The sequence below is a fragment of the Lutra lutra genome, chromosome 4, assembly GCF_902655055.1.
Source record: "Lutra lutra chromosome 4, mLutLut1.2, whole genome shotgun sequence".
NCBI classification, from domain to species: Eukaryota; Metazoa; Chordata; class Mammalia; order Carnivora; family Mustelidae; genus Lutra; species Lutra lutra.
The window spans coordinates 27,007,086-27,031,334 of record NC_062281.1 but is presented as its reverse complement, the minus strand read 5'-3'; the positions used below and the strand labels follow the sequence as shown (position 1 = coordinate 27,031,334).

At 32.7% G+C, this 24,249-nt stretch overlaps 1 protein-coding gene across 5 annotated transcripts in view; it reads right to left on the bottom strand.

The window, feature by feature from the left end:
* CSMD3 (CUB and Sushi multiple domains 3) overlaps positions 1-24,249 on the bottom strand; it is a 1,255,873-nt gene that overhangs the window by 74,261 nt on the left and 1,157,363 nt on the right. For all 5 annotated transcript variants that reach the window (XM_047727675.1, XM_047727671.1, XM_047727673.1 and 2 more), the window contains 6 exons: positions 14,476-14,556; positions 13,395-13,508; positions 9,026-9,214; positions 8,496-8,642; positions 6,093-6,281; positions 1,352-1,537 (listed from right to left, as the gene is read on the bottom strand). In XM_047727675.1, the coding sequence (XP_047583631.1) occupies positions 1,352-1,537; positions 6,093-6,281; positions 8,496-8,642; positions 9,026-9,214; positions 13,395-13,508; positions 14,476-14,556 (906 nt within the window). The remainder of the gene's footprint in view (positions 1-1,351; positions 1,538-6,092; positions 6,282-8,495; positions 8,643-9,025; positions 9,215-13,394; positions 13,509-14,475; positions 14,557-24,249) is intronic.

Genomic DNA, 24,249 nt, shown 5'->3' with positions numbered 1-24,249 from the left:
ACAGTTCCTTGAATATGTTATACTATTCCACACTTCAAAAATCTGTGTACTATTATTCTATTTACCCAGAATCTTTATTACTACCTTACCTCTACCCTCTTCTTTATTTTTTTTGTATTATCATTTCCAAATTTATTCCTTAATACAGAAAGACATGAAATGTGTCTTAGTGATGAATCATTCCAATTATATTAATTTGTTAAAATTTTCTCTTTTCTTTGAAGCTGATTTAAAAGTATTCTTTTTGAAGTCTTTCTTCACAATTTCTATGAGATATGAATGACAGGATGAAGGAAAAAGGACACCCTGGTACAAGCTGGTGGGAATGTAAACTGGCACAACCATTATAGAATATATATGTAGAGCCAGTAAGGAAGAACCTCAAAATATTAAAAAGAGGACTACCATATGCTTCAGCAATCCCAATCTGGGTATATATCCAAAGCAAATGGATTCAGAATCTCAAAGTGGTATCTGCATACTCATGTTCATTGCAGCACTGGTCACAATAGGCAATATACAGAAATGACATATTCTCATTAGTTCAGAAATTTTGGGAGGACTGTTTTGAGGAAATCTGTTTTATGAGAATAGTGTTATTGTGCAAGAGTTGTGTTATACACTTTGGCTAATTCAAAAATTGTTCAACATAAGATAAACAGAAGCATTATTCAATACCTATGTTGAGACTACACATAACAACTTTCATTTTAAATGAAATGACTACTAAGTTGAAAATTAGTATTGAAAGGAATAAATGTAATATAAAGACAATATAAAAAAACCTTATTTACACCACCATTTTTCCAATTTTTTTCTGCTACCATATACTTTAACAGAACTATTTAATGTCACCATTACATAATACTCATTTACCTATTAAGGTAGTAATGAAAGCAATGGGAATATTTTTTAAATGCAAGTAACCTGAATAATACTGATGAAAGCTAAAATTATGGGTCATCTTACCAACATCTTTTGCCCTTATAAAAAAATCAGAGCTGAGTGTATTGGAATATAATTTTACTAATTATAAATCTTTAAATTTTTTTCAAGGACATATACAGAAAGTACATGTTGACTGATGGATGAATTTTACAAATTAAGTGAAACTATGTTATGTAAAATAAAATTCACTTTAATTTTTTGACATAAATATTCTGGAGTTTATGTCCTTGTACTTGTCTTCTAATTGTTCATATTACAAGATAGCTTAATTAACTTTTATTCCCTCTTAGACATCACATTTCATTTCAGGGATTAGTTCTAAAATTTGAACAATACATAATCTTTTAAAGTGTACAAGATGCCAATAGAAACACAAATGATACCATTTCTTTAACACACATACCAACACAGCGAGGGGTCTTGTTATGATTGCTCCAAGTTCCATCTGATTGACATATGGCAGTGGTAAGTTCCTTAGATGACAACCTATATCCATCATTACAAAAATAGGTAACTCGGGTTCCTACCAAGTAGTCTGTTGTGAGTATTCCTCCATTTGTCGGAGCTTTAGGAATCCCACAGGAAATTGCTATAATGAATACATGTACAAAATCATAGAAACAGAAAAATACTTAATTTAGTAGATAAGTCTCTTAAACTGTAAAGCATGTAAAACTATTTGGGATTTTATTAATTCCTCTGAAACAACTTCAGAATATCTCCTAAAAAAGTTTTCCTGAACCATAACTTTTTGAATAATTTATTTCAAACTCCTATTGAATGTGTGTTTTTTTTTTTTTTTGGATTGGTGAATCCATACATTATTAATGCTTTATATCTCTGTTTCTTACTTGGTTTCTTTTCAGCATTATTTCAGCATTCATACAGATTACATAAGAATGAAAATTGGGTAAATATAGAGTGTATGCAGGGCTAATCTATAACTGGGCTACCACATAGCAAGTTTGGTCAATTAATTTGATAGATAATTATTAAGGATTATAAAGTGTTGGTAACTAATACTCATCATGACTTTGGCCAGAAATATAACACATGGATGCATAGATTTATTTTAACTGAAAGCTGGATATTACCTTGTCTTGGGTCCAAATTCTATGTGCTTGGGCACGATCCATAGAATATCATGTGATTAACATATTTAATAAATATAGGGCCTGGACACATTGTCTTAAAACCTAGAATGAATCATCCTTCATCTCATTGATATGTCTTAGATGTCTTGGTTTTCATCTATAATAGATCTGATTTGGGTGAAATTAGTTTTCCCATAATGTGATAATTACAGTAAAAATTTTTATTTACTTTATAGTATATCAGGTATTTTCACATCTCATAAATTCAGATTACTACAGATATACTCTAAGATTGATTGATTGCCATCTGTGCTCTACAAGTACATATTTGCCTCTCCAAAAACAAAGAAAAAAACATAAGCTTTAAATGAATATATTTGGCAGCAAAATCCTGATTAAAATGAGATTATTTTTATCTTTTATATCATGTTCATATATGTGTAAATACTTATATATATGTCTGCACAAAAATTAGTGTATTTGATTATAGGTACAGCTCTACAACCAGCTATGTAACATCTGGTGTATTTTGTGTATTACCTCTATAAAATAAAAAAATTTCTAGATTCTGAAATATATAGTCTTTTGGGTTTCCTATAAAACACAGTAGACTTATAACTAAATTTTTCTCTTATTAAAGTAATTAAGAAACAGAAATATTTTTAATGGTTTTAATATTTATAGACTTGTGTTCTAGTTACTTATCTTTCATTTCAACCTAAAATTATTTCAACTTCTTTTAGAAAACCTACCACTTAGGTGTTTAATTTTAATAAATCAATGTGAATTTCACTATGAGGTGAAATACCTTAGTGAAATCTATATGAAATTCACAAAATTGAATGGCAGACTCCCTACTGGTGAATGATTTAATCTTTTATAATCTGATAACCTACAAATTATGAACAGAAAAGCACAAATATTGACTTAATTATATAAGCAATCTCATATAATTATGTTATTATCCCTGCTATCATGTTGCAAACATAAATGGTTTCCTGATGTCTGCTCAAGCAATGTTGATATTTCCACTTAGGACTTTTGGGAATTTCAATTTGTAATAAGTCGTCTCCCTACTGAACCCCACCAAAGACTGTATTTACTGATTTAAAAAAAAAAAAATCAACCATACATTATTGGAGTAGTGTAGGTTGAACTTAGACCAAAGTAGAAAGGAAATAAAGTTAAAAAGAATAGGTTCCACATATGTGGTTTGTATAAAATGGCTATATTTTAGACCTAAGAAAATGACAACATGCTCAAATGATAGGATGACAACTATGCCTGTGGGTAGATTACAACTGAACTTCTCAGCTATAAAAAAAAAAAAAAAAAATCAACTTCCAAAGAACCATCATCACTGAGTGGTCGTCACAGAGGCTTCTTTACAGAACTCTCAGAATAGCACAGATTAAAAGTGAGGCAGGGAATGCAAAGCAACTATTTCTACATAACACTGTACAATACCCAACTGCATAGTGGGATGAAACTGGTTCAATTCCTGAAGGAGAGGAAATCAATGAAGGGATATTTGATGTGTAGACAAATAGATAAAACACCTATCCAAACGCAACTAGAAATAGCAGACTAAATTTTCTATCTTTTATTGTGCTCACATTGTGTAACTGTTGCTCAAGTAAATATATGTGAAGATGCATAAGGAGACTGAAGAGATAAAGAATAAAAATGATTGAAGAATGTAAAACAAACATGGAACAAAACAAAAATCTGCAGTCTGTGAATAGCTCTTCCCAATGACATTTAACCAGTTCATTTAATTTAACTGTGTTTCAAATACAAATAGGCCACATATAACAAAGTTTTTTATCAACTAATCTTTTAAAATTGTTTCAGTGATAATAAAAGATCAATTTTGGAAATGATTCCTTGAATTATAAATATGTTATCATTTTACTATGCCAAATAGTTTTTAAACTGCATTTTGATTTAACTATTCTAATTGTAGAACAATTTTAAATCAAGAACAATGAAAAAAAAAGAATCCATATATAAATGTCATATTATATACCAAAACAACCAATGACATTATACTGCTGACTATACAAAACAACTTCAAAATTTCAGAAAGTTTAAGATATTTATTTCAACCAATAGGCAATTGTTTTTTTACTAAAGTTTCCTTAAAGGTTATTATATATATATATCATTTTATATATCTAAGCAATCACTACATAACTGAAATGTACTAGTTCAAAGTCAGATCATTTTAATATTTATTTAAAATATATATGATTTAGATGGTTACTATTTATATATTTTTTAAATTCCCATGATGCTGCAATTATAAGATCAGAGATTCTTTTCCAAATCAGTTCTGGGAAATAATAAGAATTTGTGAATACTATTCATTAGTCAAAGAAAAGCAGATGTTTTGATATTTTATTAAAATACATCTATTCAACAGGAAGTCAGCTTTTTAAATGTTGGTAAGCCACTATGGTTATAACTTTTCACAGAATTCTAACAAATGATTAATATTTCCTGCATCAACAGGAATTCTCAACAGAACAAGAAAACAATAGAAAATAGAATGAGGAAACAATAGTTCTTTTATTTCTCATTTATTTATACATGCCTCTGAGAGCTACCTTTCATGAATTAAAATTATAGTTTAACAGATAAAAGAACCCATTTTGGGTGTTTGGTAATATCTATGCTTATTTTAACTTGGTTTTGTTCAATTTTAAATTATAATTGATCAATTTTATATTGTATTTGTTTTACATAAATTCCTTCTGATAAGTAGATTATAGGTAAGACCCATTACTTATTAACTGAGAATATTCTGCATTTTTTATTTATTTTTTTTAAAGATTTTATTTATTTATTTGACAGAGAGAAATCACAAGTAGGCAGAGAGGCAGGCAGAGAGAGAGGAGGAAGCAGGCTCCCTGCTGAGCAGAGAGCCCGACGCGGGGCTCGATCCCAGGTCCCTGAGATCACGACCCGAGCCGAAGGCAGCGGCTTAACCCACTGAGCCACCCAGGCGCCCCTATTCTGCATTTTTTAATTTGAGGGCTCATAGTTGTTTGAGACACCTCTATAATGGGGGTAGAATAAATCAAATATATTTCACATGGAAAAAATAATGTGATACCCTAAATATTCAAAACTTTCAAAGTCCAATGACATTAGAGTTTCTTGTATAACTGATGTTGCACTTTTTAAAAACAAGATCTAGTCCAAATATCTAAAATGTGCCATTTGTTGAATAAGAAGCTTGTCATTCTGTTTGCTGTAACAAGATACAGTGTTCTGACAGTGCCTCAATTGTTAACAAAATACAAATAAAAAAGAAAGATCACTGTCAAGTTAGCTAAACAGTGAACAAAAAATGACGTGGTGGCTGGCTACATTTTAAATTTGTTGCTCTGAGAGCACAATTTTGCATGCTCAGAGTGAAAGTCTTCAGTGACCCTGCCCACTCTTATCTTCTCTTTTCTTTCTGCAGACTCCATACTAAAGTAATCTTGAGCTCTGGGTTAATCATTTTCTGACAGCAAGGTAATGGGAATGGTAGATGTATGAGCAAATTGTGTATGGGGGTGGGGTGGATTACCTGAGTGGCTCATTTGGTTAAGCCTTGGACTCTTGATTGTGGCTCACATCATGATCTCAGGGTTGTGATAGCAAGACCCATATGGGGCTCTGTGCTGGGCATGGAGCCTTCTTAAGATTCTCTCTCTCTCTCTCTCTTTCTGCCACTCCCACCCCCACTTATTCATGTTTGCTCTCTTTCTCTCTCTCTCTCAAATAACAGTAATAATATTTTTTTTAAGTTTATGCAAGTGTATGAGTGATTAGAGTAAAGGCATTAATCACACAACAACAAATGAAGAATAATAAAACAATGTGTCTCACTTCTCAAACTTATCATTCTGCAATTTTAATTCTTATTTTCAAGAGGGTTATCTGTAAAATGCTTCTGAATATTTATGTTTTTGGAAGTTCTAATGATCCAAATACAAAAGTTAAACAGAGTTACTCTTTTGTTAATGCGTTTTTCCATTTGTGGATAATATACTTCACCTTGACAAGCAGGAACCGGTGCATCCCAGGCATGATACCCATAGGAAGACTTCTTGCACACAGCACTGCTTTTCCCAACAAGTCGGAATCCTCGGTCACAAGCCCAGCGGACCACACTATTAAGCTGTCCACCTGTCTGACTGATAATGTATCCATGAGGTGGAGATTCTGGTGTACTACAGTAGAAAGCTTTTCAAAAGACAAAAGAATCACTGTATAATTAATGAATCAGAAATTCTTCCCAATCCAGTATTGTAATTACCATCTGTGTGAATTTTATTTCCTATGAACATCATAGAATTTTCTATCCTCTTGAATATCCACTGGCATAACTTTTGGGAGACAAAACTAACTCTGAACTTTTTATCATCACAGAAGAGGTCTTCTGAATTGAAATACCCATATTTCTCTTAACACCCTGGTGGTTCAAAATCTCTACAAATATTTCAGTGAATTTTGGAAGCTGTACCTCTTTTAATTTGAAGGACCTAAATGCCACAGTCTTCGTAGTAATATTTGAGAGCATGTTGTTTACATGTAACTTTGAAGTTATTTCCAGACACCTATATCATGTTAGGTCATGCATTTCACTTGGATTGATGTCTAAATAGACCCCCCACATCCCATAATCCTCTCTCCAAGTTTATTAAAGAGTTTCCATGCTGTCAAGAATGCTTACATATGGTGATAAAAATGTCAATAAAATAAAACTTTCTTCATCTTCTGAAGTCTGAAATGTCAAAAGATAATGTCAAATGGCTTTTTCATATATATGTACTTTTAAGACTATTCAGCCTGGCAGGATCTATTTACCCTTTGAAACTTCACTGTATTCATCTGAGAAAAATAAGATGTTAGCAGTAACTAGAAAGAAATAGATTGGACTTGGAATATATATATATCATAACCTGTTATTTCTAAAGGAAAATATATAATATATCAAGCTACTCTTGGGGTTAAAGTGGTGTTTTCAATATATTTATATCAAAATTTATCATGAATATCAACATAAATAAGGATTTAGTATATAATATAGTCAATTTAATGCTTATAATTGATTTGAATAATTTCCCTTTAGGTTGTTGTGATCATTAAAGCTACAATTTAATGTGCTGATTTTTAAATTCCATCTTTGGGCACAGATTTAATAAAAAGACATTTATATTATACATGTGATAAAAATATGATTCAAATACGAAAAAAATTAATGATGACTAGGGCATGCATTTGAATTTTTAAAACTTTTCTTCTTTGCATGCCTATAACATTTTTAAATCTATTGTGGAACAAAATTTATATATATAATAGTAGTGTGAGGTCAGTGACAAGTCAATTTTAAAATGTAAAAGACAAATTGCTAATCAATTAAAATCAAATTATCATCTTATAGTTTTAAAATCAAAATAGACAAAAATTAATTTATTTGAATACTATATATGCAAGTTTATATAAATGAGTAAATATGAGAGTATATTTTAAGAACTAAAATTCAAATTATTGAAGACCATGTTTAGAATTATTCTGTCAGAATTATTTATAAAATATTTATGAAAGTAATTTTCAGTCGAACTGACTAGCCATGACCATTGGCTTGGGGAAACATGGTCCAAGCACTGTACAGGAAAGAGATGCCTGATTAGTTCTAAAATATCCTGTTATTGAGCACATACCCATGCCTCTGACATAACTTAGGATGGGGAAAAAAAAGGAAAGTAACTTTTGTACAATGACTATTTATACACACTTACTCAACAAGAAAAGAAAATTAGTGGCTTAGTATCATTACACCTTATAAACAGGAAGACACATAGAAAAGTTATTTTATCTTGATATTAAAAAGGATTTTCAGTCCATATCTTTCTAAATACTACTCAGTGAAAAGCAATAAGGACAAAACAATTCTTTTTTTTTTTCAAAACTAAAGGTTTTGAATGATGTATTAGTCATGTCCCTTTCAATATTAACAATATCATAAGTAGGTGGATAATAACAAAATCAAAGCTTTTTACCATTGTATGTTTATCTTTTGTTTAACCTTCTCATATAAAAGGTTTATAAAATAGGTCAGATAGACACATTTGAGCAACAATTTAGTGAGAATGCAAGGGAAATAAATCTATTGGGAAAAAGCATTAAAAATATCAGTTTAACTTATAACTAACACGTATGAGTCATCAATATCCTAAATGCTTTTAATCCTTTCAAAAACCCCAAGAGGTAGGATTATCATGACCGTGGGGACACAGACAGAAGAAGATTACATAAACTGCTCAAGAAGCCTTAGTGGAGGAGCTGTGATTTAGATTTATGTCTAATTGAATAATGTCTGTGTTTGTGCTCTGTAGCCACAACCATACCGAGGATGTAAGTGAGATGTGTACTGAAGTTGTAAGTATCACATACCTATATATCTTATCCGGAAACCTTTTTTGTTATTGCCATGATCTGCTGACCATTGGAGAAATACTTCATGACCATTGCTTGTTACATTAAAAGCAGATGAGTAATCTCCACTGAGGGAAATAAGCACTGGACTTTGAATATTTGGTCCTTTAGAAAGAAAATAATACAATTTAAACATAACTGAACAATCATGTTCTAATTTATCTTTAATATTTTATGTATTTAGAATAGTATTAGATATGGTGACATTGCTCCAAAACCAATTTGTTTCATCAACAGTAGCTTAAAACATCTTTGTTTTAAATATTTAATTCCATAGAAGATTCTACAATTTGTAAAATAATTAGCTAACTACAGTTTTCACATGGTATGTAGATAAACTGGATGTTGATACTTTTAAAAGTAAGTACAAGATAAAATATAAGCTGTTGTTTCTTGTATAAGCAGTTATTTACACTGAAGGTCTGCAAGTATAACCAGAGTAGTTGAACTGGATTTATGAATATGCAGTAAATATAAACTATGGTTACCATCATACACCTGAAGAACATCAAATTCCTTTTCTGTCTGGAAGAACTCTACAAACATGCTGATATTATATCCTTTTTCTACTGAGATGCTCCAGGCACACATCTGAAGGTTTGGGTAACTCTCAGGATATCCAGGGCTCAATATGACTCCGGTGGAATCTAGGCGTAATTCATTGGCGGGGCAGAGCACTATCAAAGAAAGATATCATTAAATAATGCTAGTCTTCTAGACCTAAGTTAAAACTTCATTTTAAACACTCAGTACTCTGCTTTCATGTTTAATAACTATAAAGGAGACGAAACCTTGAATTATGTGTTAGAAGAGATAATTTGTATTAAACTTGCAGTTCAAAAAATGGAGGAATGACCCAAAAATTATGGTACTGATTTCCTTTTTTTTAAATTACATGGAAGATGCATTACTTTTCTGTATAATAAATACATAGATAATAAAAAATAAGACATTTATCTCCCATATTATAAATACATAGATAATTAAAAGATAAGACATTTTCTTCTTCGATTTCTTTATATTCTCTCCTTACCTTTCCTCATCTTCTTATGTCCCCTCCTTCTGCGTCTCTCATCTAGGTCTTTGCCTGCCCTTTTCCTTCTTTATTTTTTTTTTTTAACTCACTCTCTTCTCTTTTCAAATTTTAACTCACTCAGGTATATAGAAATAAATACTTTCAAGAGTATTTATTCTGGGCAAGGCTACTCCTGATCTCAGAAATGTGGTTAAACCATGAAAATTTAACTGATTATCTTTCAGTTCTTTGTGCAATTGAGCTAGGCTTGGAAACACCAAATATAGTTGCTGGAATGTAGAGGACTAGATGAGGGATTTAAATAATTTATCATTTCCTGGATGAGAGGACAATGAAATATTTTGAGTTGTAAAGTCTCCATGTGATATAGGGATAGAAAATAATAAGCAGACTAGTGGATTATAGCAACATATAATGGCTCTTTTATCAACTTAATAACTTGAAAAGAAATAATTCAAAGCTACCATAACTAATATTGAGATATTTGGGGACTAGAGAACATAACACAGTTAAATATACTAAAAATACAACACCAAATACAGATTATAATAAAGCTAAAATATATAAGAGCTGTTTTATTTTATTTTTTTTAATTTTTGGCTTTTACTTCTGTTTCTTTTCCTTTGATCTGAGATACCTGCTTCTTGGATATGAATTGAAGATTTTCAAAAATAATTAAGTAAGTGGTAGCAGGTCATTCTCAGTCTAAAAAGAGAAGCCTGATGATTGCTTTTCACAAAATTACAAATACATAAAATAAAAGAGTTAATTTGGCAGTTGGAAATGGAATGGAAAATTTGAGTCAAAATGAAAAACATTCATGAATATATAGCTATGGCATATTGAAATGATAGACGCATATAACTGCATGAGAAGTTAAGTTTTAAGGAAAGGTTTTTTTAGTGTGTGCTCTGCTATTTAATACTTTCAGAATACTTAGCTAAGTAGCTTTTTGGGTTACTGAGCATGTTACTTCTTCACAAAAACCATTCAGCAACTTTATAGTTTGACATAAAGTCCTCCAAGTTCAGTCATTTCCTACCTCCCCAACTTTGTTTCCTGCTGCTCCACCACTGAAATGAAATGCTCCAATCATATTGGATGAACTACTTACAGCTTTTTGAACTCTGCACATTCCTTCATGCTCCCTTTCAAATGTCCTTCTTTCATCTGCCGCATTTGAAATGTTAGTGCATTTCAACGCCCAGATGAAGTGTCTTGTCCTTTGTGAAAACTTTCTGAACCTCTCCTCCATCAACCTGAGCAGAATTGTTGATTTCCTTCTTGGTGTCTCCGTAATGTACACTTCTATTATTGCAGTTAGCAATTTCATGGCTATATATGTGTGAGTGCGTGTATTTTTTTTTTTTTGTCTCCCTTCCTAGGCTTCGGTTATTAAAAAGGAAGTGCCATGTCTGCCATGTCTTATTTAAAACTGAAAAAATACCCCATATTACTTTTGAAAAATTGATATGATTCAATGTATTTTACTATAGATACACAAATCAACTTATTTGCATACTATTCAACACATATCAAGAAACTCAACAACTATCAAGAATAAAACATATTTATTGATTGTGACTACATGTTAAGACACTTAAGCACTTTTTGTGCATTATGTCACTTGTCACAACAACTATACAAAGTATGTACAATTTTCACCCCCATTATACATATAGGGGAACTGATGCTCAGAAAGTTTAAAATGCATAAAGTGTCACAAGTTTACCTGGATGGATCCCACAGTTTTAACCATCATTATACCACCCCTTTTACTTCATCTGTATCAAACTCTTTAAAGAGCAACACATTTAGAATTGCTTTCCATATTTTAAACGTGATATAGAAAATTAGAAGGATAAAGGGAAGAATAACAAAATTGTTGCAGTCCCTTTTAGGAAAAGTGAAAAAAATATTAAATAATTTAAGACAGACTAAAAACAATGCATATTAATTCTACCAGACTCCAAAAAGAATGTCTATTTTAGCGAGCTTGTGAGTTAACTCAAATGAAGAAAAGAGTAAAGTCAGAGTTTTGGCTTAAGTGCCTGGTCAATAATTAATATAGTAACATTGCATAAACTGATTCTGAGGGGTGATTTATTACTTTTTAGCTAGTATCTGAAGTGTCATTATAGGATAAAAAATAATCTTTTTTGTGTTCTCTATAGTACATATAACAAGAAGAGAGGCAATTACTAATCTATAGAAAATTCTGATTCTAGAAAAATATTGAAAGTCTGAGAGATGAGGGATTATTACATAGCTAAGTTATCTGGATTGTTTTATTTTGATTTTTAGAAATTTATTAAATTGGGATCCAGAGAACCCCCCAAAAATTAAGTGTTGCCCTCCAAGAACTCACGATGTATTTATATACTGGAGTCAAAGAAGTCTTGACATGTAATAGCTTGTTCACAAATTCCTGTGTCTGCCCAAGTTATTTTTCCACGTATAACTTCCCAAAAGGTTAAAAATCTATCCTCCATGTTCATATGTCTAAATATCTGAATATGTATCCTACATAATTCTAAGTGGTGAAAAGATAGCCTTGTATAAAGGAGGAAATTGAATGAATGATACTTAAATATCAAGATTACAGGTGATAGACTTCAGAAAATCCAAACAATTTCAAAATGCTCTAAAGTCATTGACTTCGAGAAAGGAAAATTGTCACATTGGTGTTGGTTTTTACCTCTAAACATGTCTTTCTGTAAAGCCCCTTGTAAAAATCCTTCTATTTTATTGTAAGGATTTCAATGAGGTAGAAAATTAAATGTTAATCCTACTTATATCATGTTTGAAATAATAAACAAAAGTCTTCTTTTAGGTTCATTGTAACAGTTAAGATACTGCACAGGAAACATTTCCATTGCTCAGGAATAAACCTCAAAGAAGGAAGTAACCTAAGAAAATTTGGGGAGAGACAATCAAGTTCTATTCAATTTTATTCAAATTAACCAATATTTATAATTAGTTACGATGTAGTAGACACTGTTCTGGGCTCCAGGGGATTACACAAATTAACAATGCATGATTTCTGAACATCAAAACTTAGCAAATTATGCAAGATCCATCAGGGTCTTGCCCTTCTAATTCCATAGTGAATTCCTTGAAGTCTAAACTTCTGTTTTTTTAATTTTTGTGTCTTTGTATATTCATCTGTCACTTCAACCACCATTTGTCTATCTCTGTTCTATGAAAGTCTTACTTATCATATGGAACCAAGACTCAGGGAGCAATGGTGACATCAAGCTTTTCCTGCCCCATAAACAGTTAAACATTACATGATTTGATATCTCCCTGGCCTGTTTCCTTAACACTCTATTACTATTACCTGGATGGCTGTCATATACCTTAAATCTTGTTGCCCTCACAACAGGGACCATTTATAGCTTGTTTGTTTGTTTTTTACTCAAACTTTCTGCTTAACAGGTGTTCCATTAAAGTTTAACAAATTTACTGGTTAGAACAGAAACTATTTCAAGTAAAGGCAGTCAACACTGGGGACTTTATTTAAGGTTTCTCTTATTTTCCATCCCCATTTCCACCCCTCATGGCAAAATTAATTTAAATAAATTGAACTAACTTCAGGATAAACTAAAAAGGAAAGAAAAAAGTAAACCTTGGGAGAATAAAAAAATGTTTAAAGTTAAACCTGAAAAGTAATTTAAAAAAAGATACCACATAAGAGTTCTATAACTTTTAACATTATGGCCAGTTAAATATTTAGTATTTATGTAAAATAGACTTTTCTCAATTTTGCCAGTCAAACATAAAACAAATACTCAAAGATCAATAATCATAAGAATTGGTACCTTGACAAATGGGAGGTGCTCCATCCATCTGGAGTCTTTCTCCTAATCTGCATGTCAGAATTGCATTGCCGACCAAAGTAAATCCTGGAAGACACTGATACCTAATAATGTCACCTATTTAAAAAAATAATAATAATAAGAGGCTTCAGATAGGCAACAAGGTGATGGTTAAAAATGAGGATGTTTCAATTGTAAAATCTGTAAATATTGCAGAATATTCTTTTTTTTTAGTCATTTTCAATTGGTATAAAATTCTATTAGTTACAAGCAGGGACAATATTCAAAATTTTGAACTACAACTGCTTCATAAACACTGACCAATCAGAACTGAAGCCAAGAGCAAATTAGCTTCTACTACAGTAAGATCTAACCGGTGTTAGTTGGTATAGCTAAGCTAGTCATTAAAAATATATCAAGCAGTTAAAAGGATTCAAAGTTTCACTCTATATGAAGATTAAATTTACAGTAGTCTTTAATATTTTAATTCCCCAATCAAAGTCAGTATCATGATAACAATAAGTTTGTTATGGCAACATTCTTTTGTTATATCATTTTTCAAAATATGAGATTTTATTGGGATTGAATTTCCAACCTAGTTTTAAGAGTCTCATGCTCTACCGACTGAGCTAGCCGGGCGCTGACGTCCAACCTAGTTTTGAAAGGACTTTATTTTCAAATTGAACATAATCCACCACTTATTTTCAAAGGTATGGAAATAAAGCATTCTAATATACCCTACATATCCTTCATTGTATGTTTTAGGCTTAAGCCTGAATTCAAACAACATGTGTGTATCAGAAAAGGCAACAAAATAATAATTTGGAAGAAACCACCAGAATATGTTTTATGGTTCAAATCCCCATACTGGTTTTCTAGTCATACATCCTAGACACACATGATTCTTGCTTTTGTCTATAATCCCTTTTGGTCTTTTCACTGCCGCCCAATCTTAAGAATTCCCAACTAGCCCCAAAAATCCAAAGAAAGAGGTTCTAAGATAGGTTGCTATTATTCTTTTTTGTTTCTTTTTAAGCAAATATCTCTATTAATAGTATTTTTTTTTTAATTTGTCAGACTTTACCTATTTCGAATTCATCATCTTCTGTCAAAATTTCAGCATTGGGTACCGGTGGTGGAGGCTGGCACACTCTTAGTTGATAAGCTATAAAAATAGACAACGTGTTTATTCCTTCTCTGAGAAAGTGTATACGTGAAAAAGCCCAAAATTATGCAAGGGTTATTTATAAGAATAAAAATAAATGGTATAATTTATCAAGTTTTAGTTATTTATTGTTTAAACAGACTACAATATTGAGGGAAAATAAATCATTCCTTAGATACCAAAATATTCTCCTATGGTAAGAACACTTACCTGTAACTCCTTTTTTCTTACCCTCATTCTATTCCTCCTTATTATGTGCTTCAAAACGTCTGTTATTTTTCTCTCTCACATGATCACAATTTGGAATTATATATTCATATTTGTTATGTGCTCAATGCCTATCTTCCCCAAGGTTCACCACAGAATCCTTGTACCTAGCAAAGTGGCTGGCATATAGCTATAATTGCAAACAGGTACTCAATGTTTACTCTTTTTCAGGAGATATTTTAAACACTTTACTTAAAATAACTCTATTAGTCCTCACAAAAATGTTATTTATTTTATTACTTAATTTATGATTAGGTCTATAATTATTCCCATTTTATAAGAGAAAACTGTTAAAGAGAATTAAAGAATTTCTCTAAATTACACAGCTACAATGTGACAAACCTGGGATTTGAACCTAGGAGTTCTGACTCTGGAGACTTCTCATACATGCTATATTAATATATTTGGAAATACCTACTTGTTGAATTTCATGTTTCTAATAATCTACATCACTTGAAAAGGTCAACCCCATTACATTAGAAATATTCCTATTTGGCATAATTTAAAGGCCACACAAAAAAAGGCCCTTTATGAATCCAAGCATCAGGACTACTGGACCCATCTGATACCTATACACAATTGTTTGCTTGATTAAAGTCTTATTTTTACTAAGCTTTTAAAGAATGTAATATAATCTTGTTCAGTTAAGAAACACACTTGATTACTACAATAACATTTGAAAAAAAGTGTGTTTCATATGCTTAATTTTATTACTTAAACTTAGGAGTTAAGTTATTTATGTAACTCAATGAACAAAGAAATTGACACACAACTCGTACAGGGTTAAGCCACGACTCCAGCCTCTGTCCTCTACTCCAAAGTCCATACCTTCAGTATTGCTCCTACCATGAGAAAACTATTACAGTATTGAGGCGCACCAACTAGACCACTTAAAAAAGACTGCTATAAAAGGAGATGGATAAAATACGTTATAAAGAATGAGTAAAAATTTTCCAGTTCTGAAGGGTAATCATGTGCATTAGAGCATTTCAAATAGAGGAGAAAACATAAGCAAAAATTTGGGCATTGGTTCATCATCATGTAACAAAAAGCCATTTATAAGAGGCCAATTGGTTAATACACCTCCAGGTTACTAAGCACAGAAAAAAGATGGAAATTTTTCAAAATGTAGCTGAAGAGGAATGAATCAAGGAAAATTTTTGTTTCAATTTCCTGCTGTAAATTGTTGTATGTCTCTTCAAACATCTTCCTTCTAGTACTTCAACCTGTTTATAAAATAAAAGCACTTGCTGTGCAATGATGATAATTTGCAAGTAAAACACTGCTCTACACAGAAGGGTTACCACTAGAGAAAAAACCCTGGGAAGGAAAAGTTTAACCCAAATTTCTGAGAAAAAGTTTCGTTTAGAGTAACATTAGGAATTTTGAAAATAATTTTCCTGAACTTAGAACTTAAAAGGGGTATAATAACCAAGGCAAATGGTAATTATAATAAATGCCAACAAGGTAAAAGAAAGGGGATAGGAAGAGAGCCCCCATGGAGAAATCCTTAGAAGACTATGCTTCAGAGGATAGTATCTTAACTAATCTTGACATAGAACAGAGATCAACTCAGAAGTTAGTGAAGTGTAGAGATGCCCACATATGTATTGTTTCACTTTTGTTTGCTGATAAATTTATTTTTTATTATCATGCTAATGATAAATTAATTATTTTAAAGAAAAAGTACATTTATATCAATGAGGACTCCATGACTATCACTGTCTGTGGAACATGCTTAGAATGACCTACATTTCAATTGCAGAGTTTAAAAGACCAGGGATTGTAAATATTATTTATGAAGAATATGATGTTCAGAGATATTATGCTAATTTCCCAAGATCACATGAGTGCTGTGAGCTAAATTCTGTCCTATTCTCTGTTCTTTACCATCACCTACAGTTTTATAAACTGTGTTCCTGGAGCCAAGGAATCACCTTGGGGTCATGGAGGCCTGAGGAGTTGTAATGTCTAGCCTCTCACCTCTACCACATAAGAGCAATTCTGTGTTCATCAATTTTATAGATTTGAATTCTGAATAAACTTTCCTTTGAACAAATTTTCTACAACCCTTACCTAAGTAATTTCATTGATTCTTTTGATGTTGAGTCTTACTTGTGTTCTAATTCCCAACTTTATGTCACCTGGATAAACACCTCTTCTGGATAAACAAATATTTACTAAATAACCTATAAATCACTGGTTTCTTTAGAAGGGAATAAGTCTCTAAACAGTATTCCCTAGGATAACTCTCCACTGTAAAATTGCAAATGGGCACAAAATAGGAGCAATTGTGGGTCAGAGTGCTAGAAAATGAGATCTAAGCAGGCCCTGAGATGGTTTTCACTGTTGAAATATGTAATTCTGACTATGATGTAAAGGAGAAGGAAATATTGAAAGAAATCCCCTTGCATCTGCTTTTCTTTTGACTCTCAAAGACAAAGTACTACAAAAAGATTAATCATAAACAGTTTTCAACAATTCTGTCCTCAGTCTTCATCAATTTCTACTCTTTTGTTCACTAAAATAAGTCTAAAATGTGTCCAGTGTCTTCCCTTTTTTTCTGCCAACATCTCAGTGTAGAACCCTGTCATTTAATACCTATTGTACAGAGTTCAATAGTACCCAACAAAATTTATGTCTTTCTTGGAACCTTAGAATGTTATTTGGAAATAAGATTGTTGCAGATGTAATGACTTAATTTGAGGTCATTTGAATTAAGTTAGGCTCTTAAACCACTATGACTTCTGTCCTTATGAGGAGAGAGAAGACAGAGATGGACCAGAGCAAGGACATGTGACAGGGAAAGGGATAGGAATGCCAAAGATTTCTGGCTACCACCAGTAGCTAGGATGAGGCAAGGAAGGATCCTCACCAAAGCCTTCAGAGATAGTATGACCCTATAGATACACTGATTTCATACTTCTAGCCTCTAGAACTGTGAGAGAAAAAAAATTTCTGCTTACTTAAGACATCCAGTTTGTGGTACCTTGTTGCAGCAGCCCTAGGGAATGAATACACCTGTATTATTAAATCTATAGGATGTTTCTTGCTTTCTGTGTCTTTCTAGAGCAATCCTTCCTACAGACAAAGGAGGTGATGGAAGGGAGGTAACACAATATGTTTTTTTGAATCCATTGTGTACAAAGAACTCTGCAAGTTACTTTAAATGAGTTACTTCATTTAATCCCCAAATTACTACACCAAGATATGTGTAAATAGCTCATGTTGCTAAAAGGGACACTAAATTTCAGAATGGTTGAATTATTTGCCCAGTTCAATGAGCCAGAATTTGAGCCATATGCTTGAAAAATAAGCCATATTTTCTCTGATATTTATAGACAAATCAACCTGGACTGGAGAATTATTTTGTTCTGCCATTTCCTTACTATTAATATGTAACTTGTCATGGCCTTACAGATTAAATTTATAATCTTAGATAAAACAAGTTTCTAATCTTAATTCTCATCAACTCTTCATATGAGATGTCTGCTATATTTCACGTGAACATTCTCATGAACCTTATATTTACCATGTTAATCCCCTACTAGGCACTGTCATTTTTGATAACCTTGCCAGCCTGGAAATTGGTACCATAATACTTAGCCTTGAGTGTTCTACTATCTCAAATTATCCCCCCTTTATCCGTTAATGTATTAGTTCTTGTTCCATATTTAGCTTGCGTGGGACCACTCGGTACATATTTACATTTCCAATAATGTCTAATGGTTCATTTTGTTATTTATTAAATACATATTATTGAGGGCCTAGTGTGTGTCAGATACCATGTAATATGTGCTGGGAATGTGATCATGAACAAAGCAGACACAATCCTGCCCTTATAGTCATTAATTGTTGGTGAGAAAGATATTAATCAAATTATCTTATTAATGAGTAGAAATTACCTTGTGGAAACAAGGAGCGTGTGTGTGTGTGTGTGTGTGTGTGTGTGCATGCACGCACGCATATGTGTGTTGGGGAGAGGGATGACACCCAGAAGAATAACCCAGGCAGAGGAATCAGCAAGTGTGTTGGGTGGGGGGCATTAGGAGGATGGGGTAGGGGTTGGGTGAGAGAGTCCTAGGCAGAGTGAGAAGGAATAAGAAAGACCAGTAAGCTGGGGCTAAGTCCCCCAGGACGCTAGGGGCCATGCTCAGTATTTGTTTATTGTAATCGGAGGAAAATGGCAAGTCTGTGAAGTTTTCTGTCTGGGAGGAATGTGATCAGATTTCTCCTTTAAAATATAACTCTGGCTAGGATAGGAAAAATAAAGGCAATCGGAAGGGGACAAAGGTGAATATCCAGAGACTCCCAAAGACTCTATATTGCCATGGCTGTTAAATAAACAATTGTTGATTGGATCTAAAAAAAACTCACAATGTCCTCAAATGACTTGACATTAAATTAAAAGTCTTGATTATGTTCTCCAAGGGCCTCTTTGTTTAATTAACTTTAGTCCCATCTATTAACCAGTTTATAATTATAGCCGCGAATGCAGAGTTTCTCTCCTCCACTTAAAACTCAAGTACCCGTGATTTGTTATGTCACCTATGATGCCATTCTCACCTCATAAAAAACATCAAACCACATCTCTACACTTTATCATAATAAACTTTGAAAAATCAAGGCTGTCTACAACCTAACCTTTACTGTAGTCTCTTCTATTCCCTAATCAACATAGCTCTCAAATGGTTGACAGTGTGACATTTGACGACATGTCTAAAACTATGTTCTGTAGAATTTTATTTTTATCTGTCTTGCTTTCTTGAAACCTATCTTCCCATCTCTTTTATAATTTTGTCCTCAGATGACTAAAATAGAGACATTGTCACTGATCACATTAACCAGAGTTAACCTCTTGCAGAGACTCTGTTTCACAACTATTTGCCCTACTGCTATTATAGTGCTCTGTTATCTCATTAACAGTTAACTCCTCAGGTCATAATGTAACACCACATGGCAGTATTCAGTAAATATTTGCTGAGTGACTGAATGCTAGGGCAATGAAAGAATGAATGAAGAATGAACAAAACATACATATTAAATAAATCCTTACCATATTGAGTGTGGACTCCATCCAGACTCTCTGGGTTTAAATCCTCTTTCTAATGCTGACAAATTGGGAAATTGAGGGCAAGTTACTTAACCTTGACCTCACTTTTCCTCATTTGTAAATAGTAATGATATAGCAATAGCTTTATGCCAACTTAAAGTGTGGTGATAAGGATCAAAATGTTAACATATGCAAAGCCTGGCACATAGTAAGTACTCTACATGGGTAAGCTCTTATATCAAATTGGGAGTTCAATTCTTTCCATATATTTGGTGTTCCAGATGAATAAGAACACTTAGTAAAATATATTTTCTGGTTTTTCCAAGTTTTGCTTTTCATTTATGAAAAACATTTTGATCTGGCAATTACTGAAATAATTATGAGCAGTTTAGACATATTATCTTGGTCGGTAGAAGCAGGGTATAATAAGGCAATGGTTCTAGGTGTGATGAATCAGGTGTGATGTAACCAGGGAACCAACAGTGCAGCTCTGATTTTTCCGAAGATGTTTTTATCAAACCAATCAACTTCACTGGGAAGAAAAATATATTCTCATTTTGTGTTGGTGAGTAAATACTTGTGTGCACAGGGCAGGCTGATCTAGTTTTTATTCTGGAAGCTGACTGCCTGTATTCTAATCTTGGCTCTGGTACTTGTTAGCTCTATGACCTCAGGTAAACTGCTCAGACTCTGTGCTTCAGTTTTCTCAACTGCAAAATAAACATAAAGCTAAGATTGAGTTAATATATTGTAAAGTGCTTAGAACCGCACCAGACACATATTATGATTTCAAAGGGAGAGTGCTTTCTCTGTCTGGCAAAGGTTAACAGGAGCATGGTTGCTTTGATTACAGTTGTGCCCTGGACACATATCATCTCAATCTAACATGACCTTTCTCCAAACCCTGATGTCATTCAAAGGGCTACTGCCCATGTGATTTCCCAGGATACATCAGACTATTCACTTTGTTTCTGTTGTGATTTAGGCTGGAGATTCGAAAATGCTGAGATTCCTTATTTGTTTTACACTCATGTACATTTCACCGTAATAGAAATTCCTTAGCTTCAGCGACTCATTCTATAGTCATGTATATTGTTTTATGTGTCTTGGTCTTAATACTGCTATTATAGTGCTCTGGTAATCATATTCAATATATATTAATCATATAAATATATTCAATATAATTATATATAATATATATAATATATCATATTCAATATATATAATAACTAATTGAATTAAAGCAATATCACATCCTCTATATTGTATATGCTTTTGTTACTTTGGAAGAAAATAAACAGCTCTAGGATGAACCCCCAATATTGCATGATTCAGTACCATAGATTGACCTGGAAGTTACCTTCGAAATTACTTAGTCTGCTCTTGTATTGAAAGGAGAAAAAAAAGGCCTTAGAGAAGTGAAGTGAGGTACACAAAGCCACACATCGAGTTACAGGTAGAATGTATATTTGAGTCCGTGCTTTTCATGGATTATTCTATTTAGAAGCACCTTCACAGTTATGACCATTAATGAAAAAGCTGTATAACAGATTATTTATACATTGAAAAATATACCTCTGATTTAAATCTGTTCTTTTTAGAAGAATCATTTTAATTGTGATTCCATTCAATTTGAAACTACCATTTACTATTTAATAGTTATATAAGGGCATCATATTCTATATGTCAGTAACTTTTTTTTTTTTAATGTAGGCTCCACACCCAGCATGGTGTCCAATGCAGAGCTTGAATTCACAACCCTGAGATCAACAGTCAGATGTTTAACCAACGGAGCCACCCAGGCATCCCTATATGTCAGTATTTTTTTGAGGATGACTATTGCTTAAATAGTGCCATGTTTTGGTTCAAATGTACACAGATCTCTGGTTCCTGGTTCAACAGATTTTGTTCTTGAAATTGCTTTAGAGTTTAATTCTGGCAGTATTTTTCAGCTATTTTTAATTTCTTATTTTCTTTGCAATGAAACATCCAATCCAATTCCAGAAAAGGATGCTACATTTATCTACTTCAGTTCAACTGGGCTATTAAAGGCTTCTTCAAAAAAGACAACACAGAACACTGGAAAATTGCCATTCTTTCTCTAAATCAAAAAAACTCAAGTGCGCAACCTTTCTGCCAAGTACCAACATGGTATCTCTTAAAGAAGAAAAAATAATTTTTTTGTTCCATTATAAATTCTAAGCTCTCTACAATGACTGATGGTGACTCAGATTAAGTCAAGTATGATAATTTCATGGTTTGGGAGAGATTTGGAGGAGGAAAAGCATTGATGATTACATGTTCATTCAGTTACATAATTTTATCAATGTTAATTCAAAAGTTATGTAAAGCAAGTTTAAACAGCTCCACTGAAAGAAGAGTTAGGAGTGTTTAAAATAAAAAGCTCCCTGAGTTCTAATTAAGAGATAAAAATAATACACAGGTTTTTTTTTCCCATTTTGGAGAAAATCTGCTAACAAGTTGACGTGAACCGTATAGGTAAGTTTCAGCACTTCTGAAATTACTTACAAATATCACTTTTGCTCCATTAATATTATACAGTCAATTTCTTTCTCTGACTATATAAGGGAGAATCTTAGAAATCAAGAGCAAATGACTCATACTTAGATTTAGAGTTGAGACCAAGAAAGTCCCCATCATGAGAAAAGGATCAATAAGAAATTACTCTTGGTATTTCCCTAGAGATGGAATAACAGAAGTATAGTAAACAAAACTATTAGAAATCTGAATTATCCATTAAAAAGTTTCAATATCTGCTGCATGAATTCACTTCCTGATATTCAGATAGCTCATTGAAGTTATCTTGCTTTACTGCTGAGCTCATTAAAATCTGAAAAATTATATGCCAATGCTGGTTGGCGTATCAGTAGATAACATCAGTAGATAACAGAACGAGCAGGTCAGCAACATCATTTGATCTTTGTCAGTCTCTGTTTTCCCTTTCCTCTTCACCACTATAGTTTGGTTTGCTTTTGGTTGTAAAGGAACAATCTAATGCTATCTTTAACTATCATAAACTACTCTGTTTATTGAAAAGAAGAGAAAGAAAAGAGAAGAGAGAAGAGAAAGGAAAAGAAAAGGAGAGAAAAGAGATAAAAGAAAAGAGATAAGAAAAAGTAAGACAAGACAGCTCAGGTGTGTTCTCAGTTTAGAATTGGCCTGCTCTGATAGGCTTTGATTTTCTACTGTTGACCATAAACAATTTCACTAACAACTAGCAACAGACATGATTGTTCTTTGACTTTGTTTGAACAAGACAAAAAGAAGACCTTTCCATAATCATGTCTGAGCACAATTGAAAACAAGAACACTGTCCCAATTGCCAAATAGACCAAGACCCTTCTATGTCAGCTAATATGAGTAAATGTTGTTTCCATACCAATTATTATTCCAGGTATGTTCCACTCCTTCCATCTTCTAGGAAAAAAAAAATGTATTGAGATACCCAATTATAGGGGCACCTGGGTGGCTCAGTTGGATGTGTCTGCCTTTGGTTCAGGTCGTGATCCTAGGGTCCTGGGATGAGCCCCATATTGGGCTCCTTGCTCAGCAGGGAACCTGCAGCTCCCTCTTCCTCTGCCTACAGCTCTCCATCTGAGCTCTCTCTCTCTCTGTCAAATAAATAAACAAAATCTTTAAAAAAGTAAAAGATACCCAGTTAAAAGAACTGCTCCAATTCTGTAACAACACTCAGCCTAGAAATAAAGCATGCTTCTTTGAACCCTTCCAGACCTATCTTTCACAGCCCAAATCCTTTAACAAGTCTCTCCTAATACTCTCATACTGGGATGCCAGTATGTGGTGTGTTGTCTCACTCATTATGGTGAGCAAATACATGCAATTTTGTTTAACTAAAAGTTGTCCTGATGGACTTTGGTTGGAGGGGACTGACAGTAAGACATGGTACAAAATAAATGCCATAAGGTATGAATGGATGTGCACATGGAGCCAAATGTCAAAATATATTAAGCAATTTTGGCACGATTTTAGACATTTAAATAATCACTAGTCATTTAAGTAACAGTAAATGGTATTATCTTTTCCTCATAACAGTTTCACCAGTTTAATTTTTTAGTTTCTTCACACTTTATATATATATAAAATTGAATGATGTCCATACCCCTATGCTCTCTAGATATCAAACAATGAAACACTTTATGAGTTCCATGCTCTATCTACTGATATACGAAAGGAGGTCAGGTCTTTAGGTTGTGTGAGGCAAAGGGGTCACACAGTTCAAAGCAACAGTGATTTATGTTTTATATAAAATGTGTCCTTATACCTGCAGCAGTCTCTTTTAGGATGAGACTTTGTAGAGTTAAATATACTTTCCCTAAATACAGCATTTATTG